The sequence below is a fragment of the Callospermophilus lateralis genome, chromosome 1, assembly GCF_048772815.1.
Source record: "Callospermophilus lateralis isolate mCalLat2 chromosome 1, mCalLat2.hap1, whole genome shotgun sequence".
Classification (NCBI taxonomy): Eukaryota; Metazoa; Chordata; class Mammalia; order Rodentia; family Sciuridae; genus Callospermophilus; species Callospermophilus lateralis.
Genome location: NC_135305.1, coordinates 15,401,790 through 15,425,943, shown reverse-complemented (window position 1 = coordinate 15,425,943; position 24,154 = coordinate 15,401,790). Strand labels below are relative to the sequence as shown.

The 24,154-nt window shown below is 44.4% G+C and overlaps 1 protein-coding gene across 2 annotated transcripts in view; it reads right to left on the bottom strand.

The window, feature by feature from the left end:
* The window catches only part of Hipk2 (homeodomain interacting protein kinase 2), a 190,443-nt gene extending 180,894 nt beyond the window's left edge, over window positions 1-9,549 (bottom strand). For both annotated transcript variants that reach the window (XM_076832715.2, XM_076832724.2), the window contains exon 1: window positions 9,365-9,549. In XM_076832715.2, coding sequence (XP_076688830.2) covers window positions 9,365-9,383 — 19 coding nt within the window. In that variant the 5' untranslated portion in view covers window positions 9,384-9,549. The remainder of the gene's footprint in view (window positions 1-9,364) is intronic.
* Between the last annotated feature and the right edge of the window lie 14,605 nt (window positions 9,550-24,154).

Genomic DNA, 24,154 nt, shown 5'->3' with positions numbered 1-24,154 from the left:
TCAAAGGCTGCTTGGAAGAACTGCCATGCTTCTAAGGCAGGTCTGGAGCAGCACCAGGCAAAAATGCACACCCAGGATCCCACATGGGATCAGAATGACATGGCTGAAAGCAATGGCAGGTCTCAAGCTGTGGTCACAGTGAAGGGAAAGAAAGACTCTATATCAGACCTTGGGGAATCAGTAATCTTTTAAAAAGGGCTGGGGCTGTGGCTCAGAGGTAGAGCGCTCGCCTAGCACAGTGACGCACTACATAAAAATGAAATAAAGATACTGTGTTCACCTACAACTAAAAAATAAATATTTTTTAAAAAGCTGCTTAATGACTTAGAAGTGCTTTGAGATTCTGTGAAACTCATCATGACTGTACTGGTTCCTCTCCTGTGAGTTTCTGTTGTTGTTGTTAATAAGTAGCTCATGGTGACAAGCTGTGAACTTCTCAGGGAAACAAGGAACAACTTCCTAACAGAAGACTGTAAACACAGGAGCTGAGGGCACTGTGGCTTTTCTCTCCTTGGGAAAGAAGGAAAGATTCCCTCCAGAATAGGCCCCAGGCAGCACTGCAGACTGCAAGTGGTCCCAGAGGACCGAAACTCAGTAACTAACTCTTTCACAGTCTGGGGACAGAGGTAAGTGGCTCTGTAGCCTCCTAGGAACATGACATCGGAGCTCCACTTGGAGATGTGGAGCATTCTGGGGTGTTCTAGGGCTTTCGTGCACACTGCCCAGGGCAGCGGGTGGACGAGCCTGGATCTGTGTTCCCCACGCGCAGACTCCCTGTCCAGTATCAGAGAGGCTCTTCACTGCTCTGGACCTCAGTGTCCTCTTGTGTCAAAAGCTGAACACTACTTCATGAAGACCTTGCCAGGTATATACTATGACTCAAGAAGATCCTGGGCAATGTGAGGAGCCTACAGAAAGAAGAGACTCTTAGAAGAAGAGAACAATACCATGGTATCGCCAGCACCAGCAAGCCTTCCCCACCCTAGATCTCCGCCATAAGGTTCAGGGACGAAAACAAAAAGGAACAAATAATTATTGAACCCCTGGGCCAGGCATGCTGACCAGAGCTATCTGCACGTTCTCCTGGGCGACCCTGAGGGCGGCCCCATCTCCACGGGGCTCATACCTCCCGCTATACTACCCAGCCCCCCACAGGGCTCACCTCCAGCTCTCTCCTTCCTCCGATTATATCCAGCCTGGTAAAAATTACCTTGTTCAAGTATCATTTTGATTATATCGGTCCCCTTCTCCACACCATAAAATGTCTCTTGAATTAGAACCCCTTTTAAACCTTTCAACAACTGATCCCAAACACTTACCATTCTCATCTGCTGGTCTATTTTGTGCTTACCACTCAAGCCAAGCAAAAATTACTTTGCAAATGAATTCCATTATGCGCTCTGCTTATTCACCTTGTTAAGCCGGCACAAGAGCTTGGACTGTTTCTGTTGTCTCTTTATAGAAAGAAATACCTCATTTATCCGACTTCCTTGGAAATAAGCTGATCCACAAAATTGATCTGCATAAATTAACTTGCCCCTCTACCAGGAACTTAACCCTTGAAGCAGCCTTAAATCCCTTTTGGAGTAAGTCCTGGGTAAATCAAAGGAGAGAGTTTCTCTATTTTAACCATTTTCATTTCTGTAATACATTATAGTCTCAGTTAGCAGAACATAATGAACATCGATTAATCTTTTCCTGATGGTGCAGGTCATACTTAATGAGTAACAGTGATCACACTGTGGTGGGCCACAGATGGAAGAGGCTCAGGGGCTGGCGCTGATGGCACATGGGCATTCTCTTGCACACTTTCTCCCTACTTCTCCTTGGCACAAGCACCCCTGAAATTCACTTTCTATCTGAAGTTCCTGCTAGCAGCATGCATTCAGAGGGGTGGATGCAGTTACACAGAATTTGGGAACTAGAACTGCCCCTTTCTATACAGTTTCAAGAATTTATATTCTGGTTTTTGTCAGAGCCCTATAAATTCTTTATTAGAAGAAAAAAAATAAAAACCCCTACCCCCCCCCCATTTTCACAACCAACAATAAGCCAATATTCTCCAAATCTTAATATATGATTTTCTAGGGGAGTAGGGTACCAAGGATTGAACCCAGGGGCACTTAACCACTGAGCCACATACCCAGCTGTTTTTATTTGTTTATGTTTGAGGTAGAGTTTCACTAATTGAATTGAAGCCTCACTAAGTTATTGAGGCTGGCTTTGAACTCATGATCATCCTGCCTCAGCTTACTGAGCCACTGGAATTATAAGCGTGTACCCACCACGTCTGGCTTATGTGACTTCTAACAGGACTGTAGGTACAAATACCATTAAAATGTGCTTCTTGAATGCTCTGAAGCTACAAATTGTATATAGAACTAGCATGATGGATTGCTTTTATTATAATAATTGGAAAAGTCACTTCATATTTAACTAACAATTCATAGGTTGAATCAACAAGGAAACATTGGTATGGAGGAAAATGGTAAATAGCCTCAAACGTTTTTTCATCAGGATGCAATCTGTAACTGTGTGAACCAAAAATGCTTTTCCATCTAATGTTATAGAAATTTCCACAGAGATATTTCACTGCAGATGGACAGAACCACCTGGGGGGGAATGCCCTTGTTCGCTCATATATTAGACTGCATTCTTTTGTGACAAAGGTTTTATAAAGTCTGCAGCATTAGCACATGCAGAAGAGTCAATCAATCTTAATTCTGCTTACATGGTGGCATTTAATTAATCAGAACCTACTAGGGCAAAAGTGGTTAGGCAAGAATTGTTAAAAACAGGAAAAAATCACTACAAATCAGTTCAATGCCATGTTCAGAAATAAGTGGCTATAAAACCACAAAATTGTTTTGTAGCTTTAAAGAGCCTGTGTGTGTGTGTGTGTGTGTGTGTGTGTGCGCGCGTGCGCTTGTTTTTTGGAATTTTTTTTCTTTGCAACTTTTTTCCTAGCTGGCTTTCTAATGGCAAAGTCCCCCATCAGAAAATACCCAGTTGCAATGAGATTGCCCATTATTTCTTTTGCTTTTCCCATTGGCTTTACACCAAAGAGAGGGAGGAATCCCCTCTGAAAGTTTGCCTGGCAACCACTCTCATGACATCGAGCTGACCAACTTAGAGGACCTGGTAAAACAGGTATGGCTCTTGCTGACTCAGAATCCATAAAGAATTTGACAAACCGTCCTTCCCAAACCTGGGTGAACTGACATTACACTGAATCATCAAGATTCTTCTTTGTGCTCTCTTTTCTTCATTCAAGTGCAGTGCAAGTTTTTTATACTTTATGTCCTCTGCATTCTGTTGGTCAGATCCACAGGAAATAATTAAGAAAGATTCTAGAGTTAAAAGCAGAGAGGAGAAATTCAAAGTGCTCCAGAATCAAGCAGAAGTGGTGGCCTTGTTGAGGTGAGGGTGAGGACGTCAGACACAAGCATGAGAGAAAGAGATGAGTGCAGGCTTGATAGGAGCCACCACCCAGGGTTGTTCTGAAGTAAGTCATTACTTAGAGATATTAAAATGCACAGTCAATTCAACAAATATTTACGAAGTGCCTACTAGGTTTAAGGAACTATACAGCTATTGTGGGGGATACAAAGATGAATCAGACATGGTTCTTGCCCTCCAGGGGTTCCCAAAGATGCAAGAACCCTGCAGTCATTTTCCTTGCATATGCTGTACTAATAAGAACATTATGAAGGAACTACATTCAGATTTGATCACCATTTTTTTTTAATGAGAAGCTAGAGTTCAGAAAGAAAGTAGATGCTCTCAGGAACATAAAACAGGCTCTGTGAGAAAAAAGCTAAAGAGACCCAGTTCTTATCCTCAAGTACATGAAAGGTTTTGAAGAAAAGAACCGAGGAAAAGAAAACAAGTTTGAATGACAGCAGGAGCCATTTCTGCCTGGCCCAGGAATGTCTTGACAATCAGGTTAATAGAATACTGGTATTGGTCACTGAGGGAGTTCTTGGTGCCCTTTCTTGGAAAAAAAAGTTTTAATGAACTGAAGATTTCAAGTCACAGACATTCACCTTCCTGAAGGCAGAGCGTGAATGACATCTCTCTGGAGGTCTGCTCCTGCTCTGGGCTCTATATTCCTGAGGACAGAGCCAGGCTTTTCTTTTTTCATAACTCCCAGGATGATCTGCTCTTGGGAAGTGGCACTGAATGTTGCTGCATGACCACCTGATGGACGACCCCACCAAGTACCACCGCAGAGCAACCTGGAATACAAGAGCTCAGCAGGACAGCAAAGCAGGCATCAATCTTCCAACAGCCACGTGTGGGTGCCAGAGCCCACCCACAACAGAGCCTGTGACTCTAAATGCAAAACAACAACAACAACAGCAACAACAAAATGTCCCAGTGGTATGTGCATGAGAAATGTGTTTGCATTGACAAAGATACACAATTCAAGTAATGAAAGAGGAAGACTGCAAATGAGAGATGGCAACATCTAAGACATTTCTAAGAAAATCTGTGAGTATATGTGACACTCCTATATACGTTATTTATTTATTTATTTATTTTTTAGTCCACATAAAGAAAATATGTCAAGAGAAAAATAGGGAAATAGGGAATTCCCTTTATACCTTAAGAAAACATAAGCATGGAAAAAAAGAAAGAAAACATAAGCATGTAAGAACTACCACTAGAAAAAGAAAGAAAAAAGACTGCATATGGGGCCAGACCCCCAGACCCCCACAGTGGTCCAAGTTTAACTATTTGGCTTTACTTCCTATTCTCCTATAATCCTCGAGGGTGGGGGCCAAGTCTTTGTCATTTCTCCAGACTAAGAACCTGTCAGGGGTCCAGTACATAGCAGACCCTGAGTAAATGCTTGCTGAGTGAATGCATTAAGGATGTGTCCTGGTCTGCAGAACAGGAGAACAGGGAGTTCGTGTGGGTAGAGGGTACAGAAAGCGCCCAGCACAAAGCACAGCCTAAGTCATAATTAACATCACCAACTCCAAGTATGTCAGGTTCTTTTAGAGGAAAAATAAAGATCTTATAATCCAGGTTTTCAATTTTATAAATCCCTCCCCCATATGAAATGGAACTATGACAAGTTTGGGCCTTTCAAGTTCACACTCTATCGGGGTTACATAAAGTCTGCTGGTATGATTCTGAATCCCGTCTTTGATGGCAACCCCAAGTGCTCAAATCGTCATCACAAGACTACCAGAGAGCGCTGGAAAATTACATGTTCAGAGAACAATAAAAAAATGCTCACATATCCTACCCTCTTGATCATCACTACTTTGTTCCATGCAAACCTCAAAGGTGGCTCCCCAAGATTGGTCTCTATGGGAGGAAGGAAGAGAAACGAAGGAATATAAAACATAAAATATGAAGAATATGAGCAGCTGTAACTTACATAAAGCACCAAGTTTTCTTTGGTACAAAAGTGATGTCTAATGCATGATGGAGCAGACCCTGGACCATGACTGGGTAGGATCCTCCCCTCGAAAGAGGTCCCTAGGAGCCACCTCTGGACCTCCTTGAAGCCTGCTGCCTTCTTCAGAAATGTATCCTGGCTAAGGGCAAAGGTCACCTTTCACACTTGGGGATACTTTGCCAGAGGCACAGTTATAGCCCCTGAAACTCTGTCCTAGTATTTGTACATTTTTAAAGTAGCACAGAAAGTGCCACTATAGAAGAGAAATTCTCCACCTGAAACCAGCAGAAGCTCAATGGGAATAAAGGCTCTGGAAAGGTCACAGAGGGGTAAAAAAAAAGGTTCTTTCTTCTGTGGCTCTAGGGGGTTTATTGTTGCTGGTGCCCAAACTGCAAAAGGAATAGCAGGAGATTAATAATTGAAATGTTGCTATTATTGGTTTTCTAAACTATTTGTGGGTTATTCTTTCCCTGGAGTGGTCATGCCATAAGCAGCTCAGAAGATAGAGGGATTTAATACATACTGAGAAAATGCCTACTACAGCCAGGGACGTTACTAAACACTAGTTTCTAATGGAGTCTTCACACAATCCAATAAGGCTTAAAAAAAAAAAAAGCTCCAAGAAGTTAAGAAACATGCCCAAAGTCATATGGCTCGATTCAGACTCTAGATTTTTCTGTTTCTAGTCTCATACTACAGTGTCCAGAAACAAGGATAAAATTACTGAGCTTAGATTCACTACTCAAATGTGATGAGTAGAAAAACAATATTTATACTTACTCATTTTAAAAATATAAAACATAAACACAGGAAGAGATATTTTAGAACCTGTGTCACCAAATTTTTTTTAAGGGAAGATGATTCAGAATCTCCCTTCTTGGTAGGCATCTTAGTAGACAGGTGCTTTTGGGTCCATCTGATGATGAGTTTCAGCAGGACAGTTTCTGGAACTCTGCAAAGTGTTCCTTGATATAAGCCCCCACTAATCAACACATCACATCTCAGGTACAGTCAGACATAATGAACTTGGAATTTAGGTTCCTCTAATTCAGGACCCACAGCAATATAGACCTTTGTGGTTGGCCTTTGCACTCATATTGAAAAGGCCTTGCTAAGCAAGTTAATGGAGTAAATACAATCACAAGGCAAATGTTTAACCTTCTAAAGAAAATAAACTTTTTTAAAAAGAAGTTTAACTTGATCAGTACCAAGCCTCTGAAAGCTAATGTGCCGTTTATAAACCTATCCTTAAAGCAAGTCCGGGAAAACTGATTATACTTTGTTGCCCATTAATTTGTATTATCAAACACGCCTTGTTTCAAAAACAGTACTCCCGTCTAAATCTCTGGCAGTTTCGAACGCTTTACTAATGCATTACGGCCTTCACCCAGCATTCTAACTGGGTACAGTTGCATTCCATTTAAGCAATTCCAGCTGAAAGGCCTCATGTGTCATTATACTTTTCCTGAGAAGAATCATATTCAATTTTTAAGAGCTCAAAACCCATTAGAAATCCCTCTTCTTGGAAAATTCCACATGAAAAACACCACTCATTTAAGACATACATACACAGACAAACACCGATTAGGATATGGTAAAAATCAAGTTCACTGAATCCAGCAGATGTCACCAAGAGGGAAAAAGGAGGTCACTGGAGTCTTGGAAGCACCCGTCACAACGAGTAAATGGAGGTCCCAGCAGCATAATTCTCAACTGTGGAGGTCATCGATCTGCTTTAAAGCATGACCAATAGTCTCTTTCAGAAAGACCAGATCTCAGTTTGGAGCTCAAGAGCAGGTAAAGAGGAAGACTACTCAAAAAATTATAAAGAGGCACAGAGAAAATGCCACAAAATACAGGAACAATAAAAGACTACACATACGAGATTGATGGAAACACAGGGTTGAAAGGGGTCACCAGGTAAGTCACCTGGGAAGGGGAAGGAAGATTGGCAAAACTGTGAGCTGAGACCTTAGAGATCCATGATTATTCTAAAGCCATAGCACCTCACACACCTACAATCCTTTATCTGGTGTGATACATTGAAAGAAGGATTCATAAGAACAGGAGCTCCAAGTCTTAGCCCACGGGGGATGGCCTACATTCCATTCGGCTTTAGAATGAAGAGAAGAGAACAGGGTAGTTCCTAAGATGGCTTTGTACAAAGTTGACAAAATACATCTCAACCCACGTACTCAGCCCCCTGTAACAGAGAAAGCAGTCCTCTACTATAGTTTTGAATTCAATGCCAAGTTCCTTCTCTAATTCTCACCCCGAGTGTCCAGCAGAGGGAGTCTCAAAGAGGTACTTAATAAAGAGAAAACTGTTTCATTTTAACACTCTAGACAGTGGGAGCTTTGACTGCAGCCCCCTCCGCTAGACACAGATGAACAATGACTGCCCGACATGGGCTCTTATAGGCGTTCACAAATCCACCGGCATGTTTTATTCTGTGTGGTGGAGTGATCAGAAATTTGGTTTTGTTTTGTCGAATGGTTAAATGGACCTTGTGTTCTTCAGAATCAAAGAGGAAAGCCCCTGGAATAACATCTCTCTGTTGCCTTCTAAACAGCCCCTTTGTTTCTAAGAGAGTCTGAAAAAAAAAAATATTTACAGTCGATAGGTTATTTACAGCCTCGTTATCCAAGGCCTGACTGGTAACTTTATTCCATCCAGAAACCTAATTCATTTGGAGCCCTAGAACTAATAACAGATTTTCTTTTCAGATAAGTTTTTTTTTTTTCCCCAAATCAGCCTCTCCTAACAGAGATAAAACTATTAATGTGATCCCTGTCTACTCACCACAACTGTTCCTGGATTTATAGGATTACAATCTCTTCTTGCTCCTCCTCTCCATTCCATGCAAACCCTCTCCCCTCTCGTTTGCGATTTCATCCAGAGAATATCTGAACAAAACCGAAAGAAAGCCAGATGGACCCTCGCTAAAAGTATGTAAAGGCTGCTATTTCAATGATTTCATGGGAGAAACATTTTCACGATGAAGTGACTGAAAAATCAGACACACTTTGGTTGAAAATCCCTCGTACTACAAGCACACAAAAACACACCGAAGTGTAAAAACTTAGTTGATTCGGGTTTGATTTTTGGCTGGAAGCTGCAGGAACTGACTGAAGAGAAACGAAAGAGTGTGCAAAGCAAATGTAGTGGCTCTGTCTTACCTTCTTTTCTTTCTTCCTGAAGACAGTCAAATCAGAAAAAAAAAAAAATCACCCAATGCCAGGTGAAGAAGGTGCACAATACAGATTTCTCAAGACCGATCCAGAGAAACGTCTTTGCCCACCGCGCCCCCGACTTGAAAGCCCAAACTACATTCTCCCTTCCCCACGCTAATGCGGGGAGATTTTACCCTATTTCATTGTTCTGCCTGGGTCTGAAATGGACTTTCATCTCTTCCCCCCTCTCACCGCCTGGCCCCAAACGATCCGATCCCACAGCCCCCCAAAATCGGAGGCTCGCGAAGAATAAAGGAGTGTGGGGTGGGAGTGGAGAGGAATGGAAAGGGGAGCAGCGAGGGCAGAGAAGTAGAAAGGGGGTAATCCTAAAGGTAACGTTCTGGGCGGGGGGGGGGGGGAGCTAAACCGCATCACCTTCATTTATCACAAATAAATGAAAAGAACGGTCAGAGGTCCGTCTCCCCCGGCGCCCCCACCCCATTTCTTTTCTTAGGGCAGTAGCCCACCCGGGCACACACCCCCTGCCGCCGCCCCCCCAGCCTCTTTCTCCACCCTGGAAATAAGATCCTGCGAACGCCGGATCCCGGCCGCGTTCTGGCCGGGAAGGGGGCGCGGGGAGGGTCGGGGAGCCCTCTCCAGCCCCGCCGAGGGGGCTGCGGCCGGGGGCTGCCGGCGAGGGGCCGCGGGCAGAACAAAGCTGCGGGGGCCGGGCCGGCGGCGGCGGGCGAGCGGGGTCGGCGGGACCGGCGCCCCTTACCTTCGTACACGGGGGCCATCGGGGCCGGGGTGTCCGCGATTCATGGCCACGGAGAAGGGAAAGCGGCGCGCGAGCTCGGCCCCCCCAGCCTCAGTCGGAATCTGCCATCTTGAGCCTGTGTCTCCGCTCTCGGCGCAGCCGAGGCCGCCAGCGCCCGCATCACCGCCTCACTTGGCCGGCGCCGGGGGAGGGGGCCGGGCGGGCGCGCCGCCGCCGCCGCCGCCGCCGCGGCCCGGGCCCTGCGCGGGGGCTCGGCCGGGCGGGCGGGCGGGCGGACGCCGAGGCCGAGGGCCGGGCGGCCGCGGCGCCCGAGCGGGTCCGCGGAGGGCGGGAGCGGGGCGGGCAGCGCGGCCAGGGCCCGGCCGGAGCTCAGCTCAGCATGGCTGTGTGTGGGGGCTCCGGCAAAAGTTGCCCGGGAGGAGGCGGAGGCGGGGAGCGCGGCGGAGGAGGGGCGGCGCGGCCGAGCGCGAGCGAGCAGCGAGCGAGCCGGGAAGAGCCACAGGGAGTCCGCGCGCAATCGAGCGCCGATGGCACGGATGCGAGGCGGGGAAGGCCGAGCCGGAGGGCAGAGCCGGGCCGCCGGGCCGCCGGCCGAGGGCACCGCGCGGGGGCGGCGGCGGCGAGCACCGCGGCGGGCTGCGCGGGCGCCGGGCGCGGACGGGCGGGAGCCGAGCGGCGCTCGGGGCCGGGGCCGGCGAGCACGGTCCCCTCCGAAGCCCCGGAGCCGGTCCGCCGCGGGCGCAGCCCGAACTTTGAGTGTGTGCGCGTGTGTGAGCGCGCGTGCCGGGGCGGGCCGGGCCGGCGGGAGGGGAGCCCCGGCCGCCAGAGCGCCGCGCCCCCTCGGCCCTGGCCGGCGCCCGCAGGGACCCGCGGGGAGCTGAGGAGCGAGCGGGCGCGCGCCGCCCTGGAGAGGGACCTTGGCCCCGCCGCGCGGGGACGCAGGTTCTGGAGCGCCCGGGGGTCGCCCAACTCCTGCGGGGCCTGGCTCCGCGCCTGCCTGCTCGGCCTCCGCGTCCCCTGCCCTGAGCACCTGGACCGGAGCTTCCCACCGCCTGGTTCCCAGGCCTCGCTTTTCCCAGCTTCACTTACAGCCGCCCCAGCCCCGAGCCCTCCCCAGGTGTGCTCCTCCGGAATGGCTGGGCAGGATGCCCTGCCAGTCGCCTCCAACTTAGGACTTGAGTCCTCTAAGGCAGTATTTTGAAAACTGCGGATCATGACACATGACTAGACCGTAAAATAAGTTCGGTGGATGGCAACCAGCTTTTTAAAAGTACGAAATGGAAGCTAGTCGAAAATATTAGAGCCATTGCCCCTAGTAAGGACAATCGTTGTATCATAAAACTTTTGTTTCAGTTACATATATTGGACAAGGGTGCTGGGCCATGTGTACATTGTATTTCCTACTGTGAATCATAAGGCATACAAAGTTTAAAATGATTTATAACACTGTACAACTTTTTAAAAAAAATCCACCATTTTTCTCATTAGTTCTTATCCTTGCCAACCCCCATATTTTATGCCCACTCCCCTCCCACCAAAAGACAAGTTCTTGCACACACCTACCTGGTTTTGTTAGTGGTATGTCACTCCCCCTTCATCCCAGAATAGTCTTTGATTCTACCATCTTCCTTGCCTCCATATTCAATGCTACATTCCCAAGTGCTTCTCCTCCTTCCTAGCCTAGTGTCATTCATATTTTATTTAGGATTCCAGATTACTGTTGCTAAAAGGACCCTCAAAAAATCTTCCAGGCTGACCATGCCCTTTTAGAGTTAAAGACAAGTCCAGAATAGTAAAGTGTATTGCCCAAGGTCACACAGTGTTGAACCTTGGGGGTTGGTATCTAGGCTCCCATGCTGATGTTCTTTGCTTCCCAATGTTGGGTCATCCCTTCCTTTCTATCCTCCTTGCTATCTTAGCTAGTTTGACCTGAACGCTGCCCATTTCATAATGTGTGGTTCTGACCATGTTGTGCCCCTGCTTGCCACCCTTCAAGGACTCAATGTCTGTGTGGAGGGCTGAGTTGCCCTGCTCTGTGGTTTTTAATCAAGGCAGGCAGGTCCTGACTTACCTCTCCTAGGACATGAGTGCAGCAAATCACTGCCTCTCTGACCAGACTGGTTTACTTGTAATCTTCTGCCAGCCTTGCCCATCTGTGCCTTTGTGCCTTTGCCCATACTGTCATTTTCCCACCAGGGTTGCTTTCTCTATCTTCTCTCTTTAACTAGCTTCTACCTGTGCCTGGCTCATTTCCTCCATAAAACCACCTGAGGTAACATGAGAGCAAGAAAGACCTGGGTTCATATCACAACTTTTCTGTTTAGCAGCCATGTGAACTCGGTCAAATTACTTTACCTCTCTGAGCCTCAATTTATACATCTTGCTTGTAATGAGAAGAGTAATAATAACAATAGTGTTCTCCCTTTGCACCTGTTAGCCTCTATCCCAGCCTTTACCACACAGGTGTGTCATTGCCTATTGTTTCTCTGCCCCTTTCCACTACCAGCCAATAGAACTTTCTGCAGTAATGGCAGTCTATATCCACTTGTGGCTGTTGAGCACATGAAGTGCATCTAGTGTAACTGAGGAACTAAATTTTTATTTTGATCGCCATATGTGACTAGTGGCTACCATATTGGACAATACGTCTCTAGAATGTAAGTTCAGTAAGGGCAGAAAACACATGTGTCTTGTTTAGCATTGCGTTCCCAGAAACTGCATGTTACCTGACACATGGTAGGTAATGCACAAATATTTGTTAAATGAATGATAGCTGCAATTTATTGCAACCCCACTTGTGTCAAGCACAACACTAGGATCTTGATAGAAGTCATTTTGTGTACTCCTCACCACAGCTCCTGAGGTAGATTTGAGAGTTTGCATAGAGGGCTGATATGTGGTGGATATCCCATAAGAGGTGATTATTATCATCCTGTGACTGGCCCCCACTTTTTTTTTTTTTTTTAATCTGTGCTCTCCCTGGGCTTACAGAACTTTTTTTTTTTTTTTTTTTTTTTTTTTGCCTGTCACCTACAGAATTGTCTCATTGCATGCCCCACCTAGCTGGCTGACTCCCCAGTGTAGGTATTCTGTACCCACAACCAGATTGGCAGGTCCTTGGGGCAAGATCCATGGCATGCTTGGCTGCCCCTCAATTCAGCACTGGTTAGTGGTTAGTAATTGCCTCTAACTCTATCCCAGATGCTGTCTAATAGTGAGTAATTCTAGGCAGTCTCACTCTCTGGAATGCCTTCCCCTGACCCAACAAAATGTGCATTAAAATGAAGATTACTTGTGTCAACTGAAAACATTTTGAGGGTGATCTCCTTCCCAGGGGAAGAGAGCCATCCATCTTGGGCAAGAAAATGGAGTCCCATGAAAAGGCATACAAGATAGAGCCATGACCACCTCCTCTTTAGATCCCATTGTCCCCATGGGATGCAAAACTGTTTAAAAAAAAAATGTTGTTGAGCTAGCATACTTGGTATCCTATGGATAGAAAAATACTGTTGGAATGAACTCAGATTTGTCTCTGATAAATTGAAGGAATGAGCATAGCTAATTGTCTTCCTTCCCTGGGGTCAAGTGGAATAAGGTAAAACCCTAACAGGGAAATGCCACTGCAGGGGGGACAAGAGCAGGGTGGGGAAGCCATCTGAAACAGAGCCCCAAGGGGCATCAGTACTTGGGGGGGGGAGACTCCCCATGGATGAGAGGTCAGAGAAGCAGGTAGACAACCAGAGAGGCAGGGACATCAACATCACAGAGCAGAGAACTTTTTATAAAGGAAAGAATGGCCAACAGTGCTGCCTTGCCTCTGAGAGGTCACATAGGATGAGAGTTAAAGGCATTTGTTGGACTTGGCAACAAGAGTCACATCAGTGCCTTTAATGAGACTAACCTTGGGGACAGGGATGTAGGGCTCTTAAATTCTGCTTGAAAGACGTAGTGTTTTAAGGGGTGGAGATGGGAGTGGAGTGGGAAGTTCAGGAAGCATCAGAAGAGGGCACTAGAGAGCATTCCTGTAGAGACCATGGCCAAGGACATGGGGCTCAGAGGATGATCTGGGTGCAGGAGCTATCCCATTTGGCTAGAAATGCTATGCATTGTCTTTTATTTATTTAACAATCGTAGTAGCACTTAGTGTTCTGAGAAGTTTACAAGCAGTAACTCATTTAATAAATCGGATTTTTGCAGTCTATAGAACTCTAGGTTGCTGAAATAGTGTTAAACTTCAGGGTACTTTGAGAAACAATAATGAAGGCAAGAAAACTGGAAAGGAGTTAGAAGCCATCTCTGCCAGTTTTTCCTTCTTAATTGTTTTCTACAAAATGGTGCAAGTCATAGCTTTCTCAGGAGTTAGTAGGGGAAGCTTGGGGCGCTTTGACCTCATTTCATGTTTATTTTGCATCTGAGACAAGTAACCAAGTGTCTTTTCTGCATTTATGCCTACAGTTGTGAAAACGCACAACATCACACTATCTTCAAGGCCACAAGATGGAGATGTTACTCTTTGAGGTACATATATTTGGGTGTAGATGTCTTGTTATTATCCTCAGGGTGTTCATAGCACAATATGTGTGCAGTTTGTATTTTATTCTGTGTTGTTGAATTGTTCTTGTTTTCCTAGAAGCTGCCCATTCTGTATCTGAGCCTGTAGTGTGTCTTGAGGATGTGCCTGTGGGACATGTCCCAAGTTCTGTTTCAAAATTATGCCTCTCTTAGTCTCTTGTTCTGTTCTTCTCTCTTTCTAACATCGTGTCTGTCTCATTTGTGTTTTCTCTGTATCTTTCCATCTTTTCCACACATTCTTTACTTTGTCTTCCTCTCCTTTCCTCTCTTATGATTCTGCTTAACAAGTCATAATATAGATCTTAGTTATTCTTAAGAAATTACTTTGTATTTCTTCTTTAAACCTTTGATGGGTTTTAGTGATATATTTTGTAATAGAGTTGATTACAAATGATAGGATTTCTTAACCAAAAGCTTCTGTTACAAGATATTACACTCACAGAAAATTTGAAAGAGAAGGTATTGCATTCAAATGAGAAACAATAGGAGCTATGGCTTTAAGGGCAAAGGGTAGAACAAGGCTTGGCAGGGTGAAAGGAATCTGATTGTAGAACAGAAATGGCAGGCTGAGAGAAATTACACTGACAATATCAGAGGAGTAGAAAACATTATTCATTTTCTCCTTCTGCTTCTAGAAGAAAAATGATCAGACACCTGGGCAGGGGTGCAGGTAAAGCAAAGCGATCCTGTAACAACACTCAGCAGAAAGGAATGATGGCAAAAAAAAAAAAAAAAAAAAAAAAGAAAGAAAGAAAAAGAAATGCAATCATCCTATGGATGAAAAGGAAGCTGTAATGTAGATGCACAGAAGGCAGGGTGATTTAGTCTGAGGTTGTAGGAATGGCAGATTAGGATGGATTTGCACATGAGAAGCAGTTCAGAGAAGCAGCCCAGCCCTGCAGAGCAATTTCTGTGATGATGGGGAGATGTGTAATAGCTTGCTTTGCTTGACATGCAGACCAGGCTGAACTTGGACAAACCAGGCAGAAATGGTGCAGAGAGAAGCTTGCGAGTGGTGTAGGGGACCAAGGGGAGCTCTTTTAAAAGCCCATGAGTCATGTTAAAACCAAGTTAAACCTGGCTCAGTTGTTCATCAGTGGGTCTGCGTATCGCTGTGCTGTGTTGGGTTTACATTGTAAGGTTTCCTCCTGCCAACATGATAGAGCTTGCCCCTATATAGTAACCCCTGGAGAGAAAATGACCCTTATGGCAGAGGGCTGTTGGGACTGATTCTTTGCTCTGAGGTTGACAGTGGCCTCTTAGATGCCAATTCCAGTGCCCTTTCTCTTAGCAAACATTAGACACCGTTAATCACTTCATTCTTCTTGAAGCATTCCCCTCATTTCATATATATATATATTTTTTTAGTTTCCCTTCAACTTTCCTGGCCATTTCTTTTCTTTCTCTCCCCCCCCTCCAAGAAATCCATTTCATCAGGTGTTCAGTGGCTGCTTACTGTGTGCTAGATTCTACAGCAGGAGCTGGGAATATAAAAGGGAGTAAGCCATAGCCCGGGCTTTCAAGGAGCTCAAGTTCAAAGGAAACCCATCAGTTAAGGAGCACAATAGCGTATGATGAATTCTGTAATCAGAGGGATGAGCAGGGTCAGATGGTAGCATCGAGGGACCAACACAGGAGTGTGTCTGAGGGTCGGGGAGAGGGCGCACCTGTGCCCGGTGCTGTGCATCTGGCAGGAGACAGCACATGGAATGGAAAGTACGTGTTTCCAGGATCTGTAAGAATATTGCTAAACAGGAAAAGTGAGGCCAAGACAGTGGCTGAGAAGGCTGCCAAACAGAGAACTTGTACTGTGTTCTGTATGTGCCAGGTGTGAGGAGAAAACGAGTTCAATTTTGAACATGCTGAGTTTAAGGTTCCTATGAGATTTTCAGATAGGGATGCTCAGGTGCTGGGTGGGTGTTTGTGACTGGAGCTCAGCCAAGAGTTTATAATGGAGATAGAGATTGTTTTGAGTCATCAGTGTCTCATGGGTGGCTTATCTGTAGGAGGGGGTGAGATCACACAGGGAGAGGTTACACGATGGCACTTTTTTTCAAAGTGCAGTCCTTGGGCCATCTCCATTAAAACCCCACAGGAGCTCTAAAGATGCACAGTCCTCAGACCAAAACCCAAACCTGACTCGGGAATCTCTGGGAGTTGTACTTGGGGATCTGCATTTAAGTTTGCTCCCTAGCAGATCTATTTACACAGAGAACTTCAATACCACTGGTGTGGAGGGGGAAGGTAAGAGGCTGAGGGAAGAAACTTTCAAGGTGGAGACCCAGTGATTTAAGGGACTGTCCTTCTCCTCCCGGTCCTTGATGGCTGGCTCTGTCTAAGCACTTTTTTCTTCCTCTTTGCTTGCTCTCTCTTGGCAAGCTTATCTCTTTGTTGCTGAGACTGATCTTTGAATTGATTGATTGTTTTTTTTTTAGCTATGGTCCCACATTTCCAACTGCATTTTAGAAACACCTACTAACTGAAGCCCATCTCCTCCCTCAGCTGTGTCTCTTGAAGAGCTGCATTCTTGCAGGGCTTCCCTGGCCACTGCACATCAGTGCCTACATCTCCCAGTGGCTCTCACCGTTCTCCCTTCTCCCCACTTCTACTGCCAACTCCTGGCTCAGCCCTCCTCAGCTCCTGTGTGGACTGCTGCACTACTCTAACCAGACAACCCTGACTCCAGTCTTTCTCCTTTAATCCAAAAGTAATTTTTGACTTCTTAAAAAAAAAAGTCTTGCTGAACCATTGCACACCATTGCTCAGAAGTGTTCCATCACAGTATTGCCTGCACAGTGAACATTAATCCCCTTAACCTAACACTCAAATCCCATCATCATCTGCCCCAATCTGGGTTCCCACTCTTGTCCCTCCTGTGTACAACACAGCAATGGTTGTGCCTTTTGTGTCTGTAAATACCATCCTTTTTGCCCAGTGCCCTGAACTTCTCTATCCTCTCTGAACTTCCAGACCCAGATCATAAGCTAGTTCCTTCAGAAAGCCTTTCTAATTCCCCCATCTGCTTCCCCAGGAGTAAATTACATTTTAGGTCCATTTATTGTGCATATGTCTTTTAATTTCTTTTGTATTAACACATATTAATTGTACATAATAACAGATTCACAGTGGTATTTCCATACAGCATGCATCTATCATATCCATCCACCTTCCCTCCATCCCTCACTCCTGAACTTGCTCAGTCCCTAGTAATTATTAGTCTACTTCTAGATCTATCTATATCTATATGTCTATCTATATCTAAATATCTTTATATCTCTCTCTATATCTATAGATAGATACATAGATACACACACACTTTCCACATAAGAGACAGAGCATGTGACACCTGTGTCTGGCTTATTTCACTTAGCACAATGTCCTCCAGTTCATCCATTTGGCTGCAAATGACAGGATTTCACTCTTCCTCATGACTGAATAATACTCCATTATGTGGACATACCATATTTTCTTTATCCATTCATCAATTAACAGGTGCCTAGCCTGATTTCATATCTTAGCCATTGTGAATAGTACCTCAGTAAACATGAACATGCAGGTACCTCTTTTATATGCTCACTTCATTTCCAATGAATGTATGGAGTGAGATAGCTAGATCATATGAAAGTTCTATTTTTAATTTTTTTTTTTTTTTTTTTTGGACTGGGGATTGAACTCAGGAGTACTCAACCACTGAGCCACATCCCCAGCCCTATTTTGTATTTTTATTTAGAGACAGGTCTCACTGAGTTGCCTAGCACTTTGTTATTGCTGAGGCTGGCTTTGAACTCATGATTCTCCTGCCTCAGCCTCCCGAGCCACTGATTATAGGCATGTGCCACCGTACCTGGCTACTTTTAATTTTCTGAGGAACCTCAATACTATTTTCCATAGAGGCTGCACTGATTTACATTCCCACCAACAGTATCTAAGGTTTCCTTTCTCTCCATAATTTTGCTGGCATTTTAAAAAATAATAGCTATTTTAACAGGGGTGAGATAGTATTTTCTTGTAGTTTTGATTTGCATTTCCCTAAAGGCTAATGAATTTTTTAAGGTATATATTAGCCATTTGTATGTTTTCTTTGGATAAATTTCTATTCAGATCACTTGCTCATTTTTAAATTGTATTGCTTATTTTTTGTTATTAGGTTTCTGAGTTCTTTATGTATCACAGACACTAACTCTGTCAGATTCAGATGAATAGCTAATAAACTGCACACCCCGCCCATCTAGTATCAGAGTCCTTGGTTTTGTTTCTTAATGTCTTACCTTTCCCTCTGTTATGGTTTAGATCTTAAATATCCCCCAAAAGCTTCTTTCTTGAAGTCTTGGTCTTCAACTGATGGTGCTTTGGGGAAGAGGTGGGAACTCTAGGAGATAGGACCTTGATGGGCCCTAGTGGAGAAAGTAGTCACCAGGGTGTGCCTTTGATAGGTGCATTTCATCCCCAGCCCCTGGTGTCCTTCCCCCCACGTCTCTCTGCTTCCTGGCCACCATGGAGAGAGCAGCTCTGCTGCACTGTCTGCTCCCCACCATGATGTTCTGCCTCCCCAAAGGCCCAAAGCAATGGAGTCAATTAACTATGACCGACACCTCTGAAATCATGAACTCAAATAAATCTTTCCTCCTTTTAAGTCGATTTTCTTAGTAGTCTGTCACAGTGATGGAAAACTGACTAGCAATGGGTAAAGGATGGAACATCAAGAAATTTTGATCCAACTCTTGATTCTATCATTTCTAACCAGATGATAGATGCAATTATTCAGCTTCTCTGCACCTCGGCTCTCTCAAGCTGCGAAGTGGGCTAACAATGTGTACGTTGCCAGTAGAAATTACACCTGAGAAAAGATGGGACATAAAATACATAAAGGCATTTCCAGCAAGGGGAACAATGTAGGGGCAGACACGAAGGATGTACTTAATCTGTCATAGAACTCAGATTTTATGGGCGGCCATGTGCCTGCCCTAGAGGGGGAATTCTGTTTTGTTGTTGTTCTTCTTTTTTAGTTATACACGACAGTAGAATATATTTTGACATACATACATGGAGTATAACTTCCCATTCTTGTGGTTGTACATGGTGTGGAATTTCACTGGTCGTGTATTCATATATGAACATAGGAAAGTTATGTCTGATTCATTCTACTGTTTCCTATTCCCATCCCCCTCCTTTCCCTTAATTCTCCTTTGTCTAATCCAATGAACTTCTATTCTCTCCCCCACCCCCACCCTTTGTGTGTTAGCATCTGCATATCAGAAAGAACATTCAGCCTTTGGATTTGGGGGATTGGTTTATTTCACTTAGCATGATATTCTCCAGTTCCATCCATTTACTGGCAAATGCCATCATTTCATTTTTCTTTATGGCTGAGTTATATTTCATTATGTATATATGCCACATTCTTTATCCATTCAACTGTTGAAGGGCACCTACAATGGTCCCATAGCTTAGCTATTGTGAATTGAGCTACTATAAACACTGATGTGGCCATGTCACTATAGTATGCTGATTTTAAGTTCTTTGGGTATATGCCAAGGAGTGGGATAACTGGGTCAAATGGTGGTTCCATTCATTCTAAGTTTTCTGAGGAATCTCTATACTGCTTTCCAGAGTGGTTACACCAATTTGCAATCCCACCAGCAATGTAGGAGTGTACTCTTTTCCCCAGATCCTCATCAACATTTATTGCTGCTTGCATTCTTGATAATTGCCATTCTGATTGGAGTGAGATGGAATCTCAGGGTAGTTTTGATTTGCATTTCTCTAATTGCTAGAGATGCTGAACATTTTTTTCTTATATTTGTTAATCAATTGTATTTCTTCTTCTGTGAAGTGTCTATTCAGTTCCTTAGCCCATTTATTGATTGGGTTTTTGTGGTTTTGTTTGTTTATTTGTTTGTTTGGGTGTTAAGTTTTTTGAGTTCTTTTTATATCCTGGAGGTTAATGCTCTATCTGGGGTGCAGGTGGCAAAGATTTTCTCTCATACTGCAGGTTCTCTGTTCATGGTCCAGAAGGTGATTGATTGGTCAAAGTCAATTGTGGCAAATCAATCATGTTTCCAGTGGCAGCCACGTGGTAGTCAGTTCTAGCCAATGAGATAAAAGGTAAAATTGGGGGCTTTGAAAGTGCTTCCTTCCTGATAAAGCAATATTCCAAAGATCTTTTCCAAAATAGTCCACCTGTCTTCTGTCTCCTGCTCCATCAGCCATACCCAGGTAGGATGGGATGGATGTTTTGAATTATTTCTGGAGGTCAAGGAAGTCAGAGTATCATCTTGGAGGAGAGAAGGAGAAGCAACCTCGAACCACTAGTCACCAGTCTTAATAAGCAAGAGGAGCCTTCATTAAGACAACCGTCTTAGAACATCTTATTACTTGCAGCTAACAGCATCTTAATGAATTTAAAGAAGGATTCAATTTTGTGGTTTCCTGATAGTGTTTTATCATAGTCCATGTGTAGATATTTAAAAAAAAAAAAAAGAAAGAAAAAAAGAAATATATTACTACAGCCTCAAAATGTAATTAACAAAGACAACAACAAAAGATCTTTTGTCAAAAATTCTGACAATTTTTGCTGTGTATATGAACTGAATTTGAATTTTTAAGAATTTCTTTTGCAATAGGCAACATCTTCAGCTTGCATTTCATTTGCCCTGGGGGATACTCTTAATCAACACCCAGAGGCTGCTAATTTGCTTATGTTTCCTTCAGGAGATGTACACTGTATGGATGATGTGAGCTAGTTTGTCTGGTTGAGTTGGATGTTAAATAGAAGGCAAAGCAACAACAAAAAGTTGTTCTTGAATTTCCTTGTGTTCTTTTGGCCTTATTCCGTCGATTCCAGATTTTTGTGTTAACTAACCTCTCTGGAGCGAGGGGGTGAGCAGCCTTGAGGGGTGAGATTGGCTGGTAAGTAACAGGATGGATCTCCTGGGCACTTGAGTCCGAGCACTGGGAGAAGTCAGGGAAATGACCTGGGGATGACCAGGGAGAGCACATGCCAGAAACTTTGGACCAGTGGAGTATCGGGTGTGAGACCTCCCCTGCCCACTCTATTTAGTTTTGCAACCTGTCCTCCCACCCTGCTACCCTCCCCAAGTCCTTTTACTTGGCTTCTTAATCTTTTTTGTTCTGTGGACTTCTTTGGCCATTTGAGACCTCTAGGAACCCTTTCTCCAAATAACTGTTTTTCAATTCATTAAATAAAACACAACTTGTTACAAAAAAAAACTATTGAAATATAGTTACAAAATATGCTTCTCTATTGATACATTTAAATAATAAATCTAACCATAGCTAGAATAGCTACAAAGTAGCAATCAGTATAAAAAAATAGTTCAAGAGATCTGCCCCAGGCAGCTCTCAATAAGATACAAAATTTCTGATTTCAATTTGTAACAAAGTCACAGGTACTGCTATTACGGCCCTGGTTTGTCCCTGACCATCAGATTGGAAGATTTAAGATTAATGAAAATAAAGGTGTCATTCTCCGCCCTATCAGTTTACAGATCTCCTGACTTCTATCTATGAACCCTGCCCATATCCCATTTTGCTAGTCTGGCAGAATATTTGTCTTCTTCTAATACTGTATAATTTCCTTATTTTTAATGTTTATTTTTTTTATTGCCTTATTCTCCCCACTAGATGCAAATTCCACAACATCTTTGGCTGCTGTGGTCACTGAAGAATGCTGACTATCAAGAACAGTGCTCGGCGCTTAGTACAGTCTCTGTAAAAACTGGTCATGTGACCATGGCCAAACTGCACCGGCCTCTGAGAACAGGCAGGAGCAAGGTGTGTTCTTGCCTTCTCTGTTATTTCCCTTTCTCCTCTCTTACTTCTGTTTCCTATCCTTTTCTTTTACCTTTATACACACACTCTCTCCTTTTCTTTCTCTTTTATTATCCTTTCTTAATTTCTCTCTCATTTAAAAGATTAATTCAACAAGGATTTAATGAGAATGCAGTTATGACAAGACAGACCCAGACCTTGGGCTCCAAGAGCTTGTCACCCACCAGGCAGGTGCTCAGGATGTGACCTTTGAGTTAGTCTGACCCAGTTCAGGGTCTGACCATTGGCAAATTTCTTAACCTCTCTTACTCAGGGTTGGAGACCCCCACACACACCCACACACCATTACATCATTAATTCAGTCATTAATTAGTCATTAGGGGACTTGCTGAATGCCTGGTGCTGTTCTCTGTATTTGTGGTCTGGTGGGGAAGGAGACATGTAAACACAGTTAAAACACACAGTGATGTGTGTGATGCTCTGATGGACCAAGGAGCTAGTGTAACAGGAAGATAGCTTGATATCCATCCCGAGCTCCACAGGATTCAGTCTTAGCATACTGCCATCGTCATGAAGGACGATCCACAAACTCCAAGTAGCTTCAAGTAAGTTCTGTTAGTTTTTGCATTTCTGAAACAACACTAAGGGGATCATAGTGTGTGATAAGAATTACAAAATCTCCTTTTATCCCCACCCTTTCCCCCAGGTATCCTGGAGCTTCATTGTGTGTGACTTGACTTCAACTTTCCACCTTCCTTTTGAGGGGTGGAGCAAGTGGTCAGGGCAGAAATGTTGGGTTGGTGATTTTAGGCATCTCTTTGGTGAACAGTGGAGAAGAGAGTGGTGTGGCCAATCTCTCCCACCAATTTTCCCCAGATACAGGAGCAGGATGGGGGGGGGGGGCTCCTAAAGGAAGGGACATGAAAGCCAAACCCTGGACGGGGAAGGATGGGGAGTGCTCCTAGCACTGTGTGGGTCTGGAGAATGAGATCCTGGCCCCTGCCTGAGGGAATCTCAGTTGGCCTAGAGCACATGGGGATGACTGGCAAGCTGGTGAGAGAGGACAGGGGCAGGTGGAAGGGAGGGAGGTCAGAAAGGTAAGTGGGGCCATGTCAGGCAAGGTCTCCTAAACATCACCCAAGAGTTGGGATTCTCCCCGTGATAATGGGAAGTGAAGTGACGAGAACAGATGCAGATGTTCGACAGCCCTTATTGACTATGGCGAGGCCCACAATGATTAGGCGGTCAAAGAGTGAGGGAGACCTGGGCCATGGTGACAGTGGCAATGAATAGAGAGCAGCAGTTGCAGGAGACACCCCACAGTTGTAATCGATATGACTTACTGAATGACAATGTGGGGGCAGGGAGATCCCCCTTAAAAAGACACACTGAAATCCTAACCCCCAGCCTTGGCAAATGTGACCTTTTGGAAATAAGATCATTGCAGGTGACCTTTTAAGGAGACGCCCAGGTGGAGACAGAAACCATGTGAGCTTGGAAGATCAAGGTGATACATCTAGAGACCAAGAAATGCCAGAGATCACCAGCAACCACCAAAAGCCAGGAACAGGCTAGGAAGGATTCTGCACGGGGTTCAGAGGTCATATGGCCCTGCAGACACCTTGGTCTTGGACTTCTAGTTTCCAGAACTGTGAGAGAATAAATTACTGTTGCTTAAACCACCAAGTTTGTGGTGCTTTGTTAGAGCAGCCCTAAGAAGCTAGAGCTGTGGAGAGCTTAGCCATATCCATGTGCTAAGCACTCAGGCTCTTAGGAACTTTTGCTCTTATAGGCATTATAGAGCTGAAAAATACGAACACAAAATTCAACAGGAAAACAGAAATTGGTGAACAAATGCCTCCGGATCAGTAAGGACTGTTGGAATTCGTGATCCCTACTCCATGGGGTTGGCAGGTGGTTGATGAGGTGACAGGTGTAAGACTGTTTTGTATAAAGAAGTTTCTCTAGGTATGTTGAAGTTTTGTCTTCATTTTAGTTAAGTAAGAGCATAGGGCATATGCTGGAGTTGTTCATTTGAGTAGTTACCACCCACAGAACTGGCTGCAAAGTTTGTGGAACCCAATGCAAAACAAAAACCCAGGGCCCCCTTTTCAGGAAGTATCCACAGGAAATTGGTGCAAAATCCAAGTTTGCATCCCCAGATGCAAAATTCTCAGATCTTCAAGTCCTTTATGTAAAATGGAGTATTTTCATATAACCTGTGCAATACTCCCATATACTTTGTCATCTCTAGATTGCTTAAAATATCTAATACAATGTTGTGCTAGGTAAATGATTGTTATACTGTATTGTTTAGAGAATAAATGGCAAGAAAAAAGGCTATGTATGATCAGTACAGATGTAACTTTAAAAAAAAAATTTTTTTTTTTTGGATCCATAGATTGTTAAATCCATGGATGCGGAAAC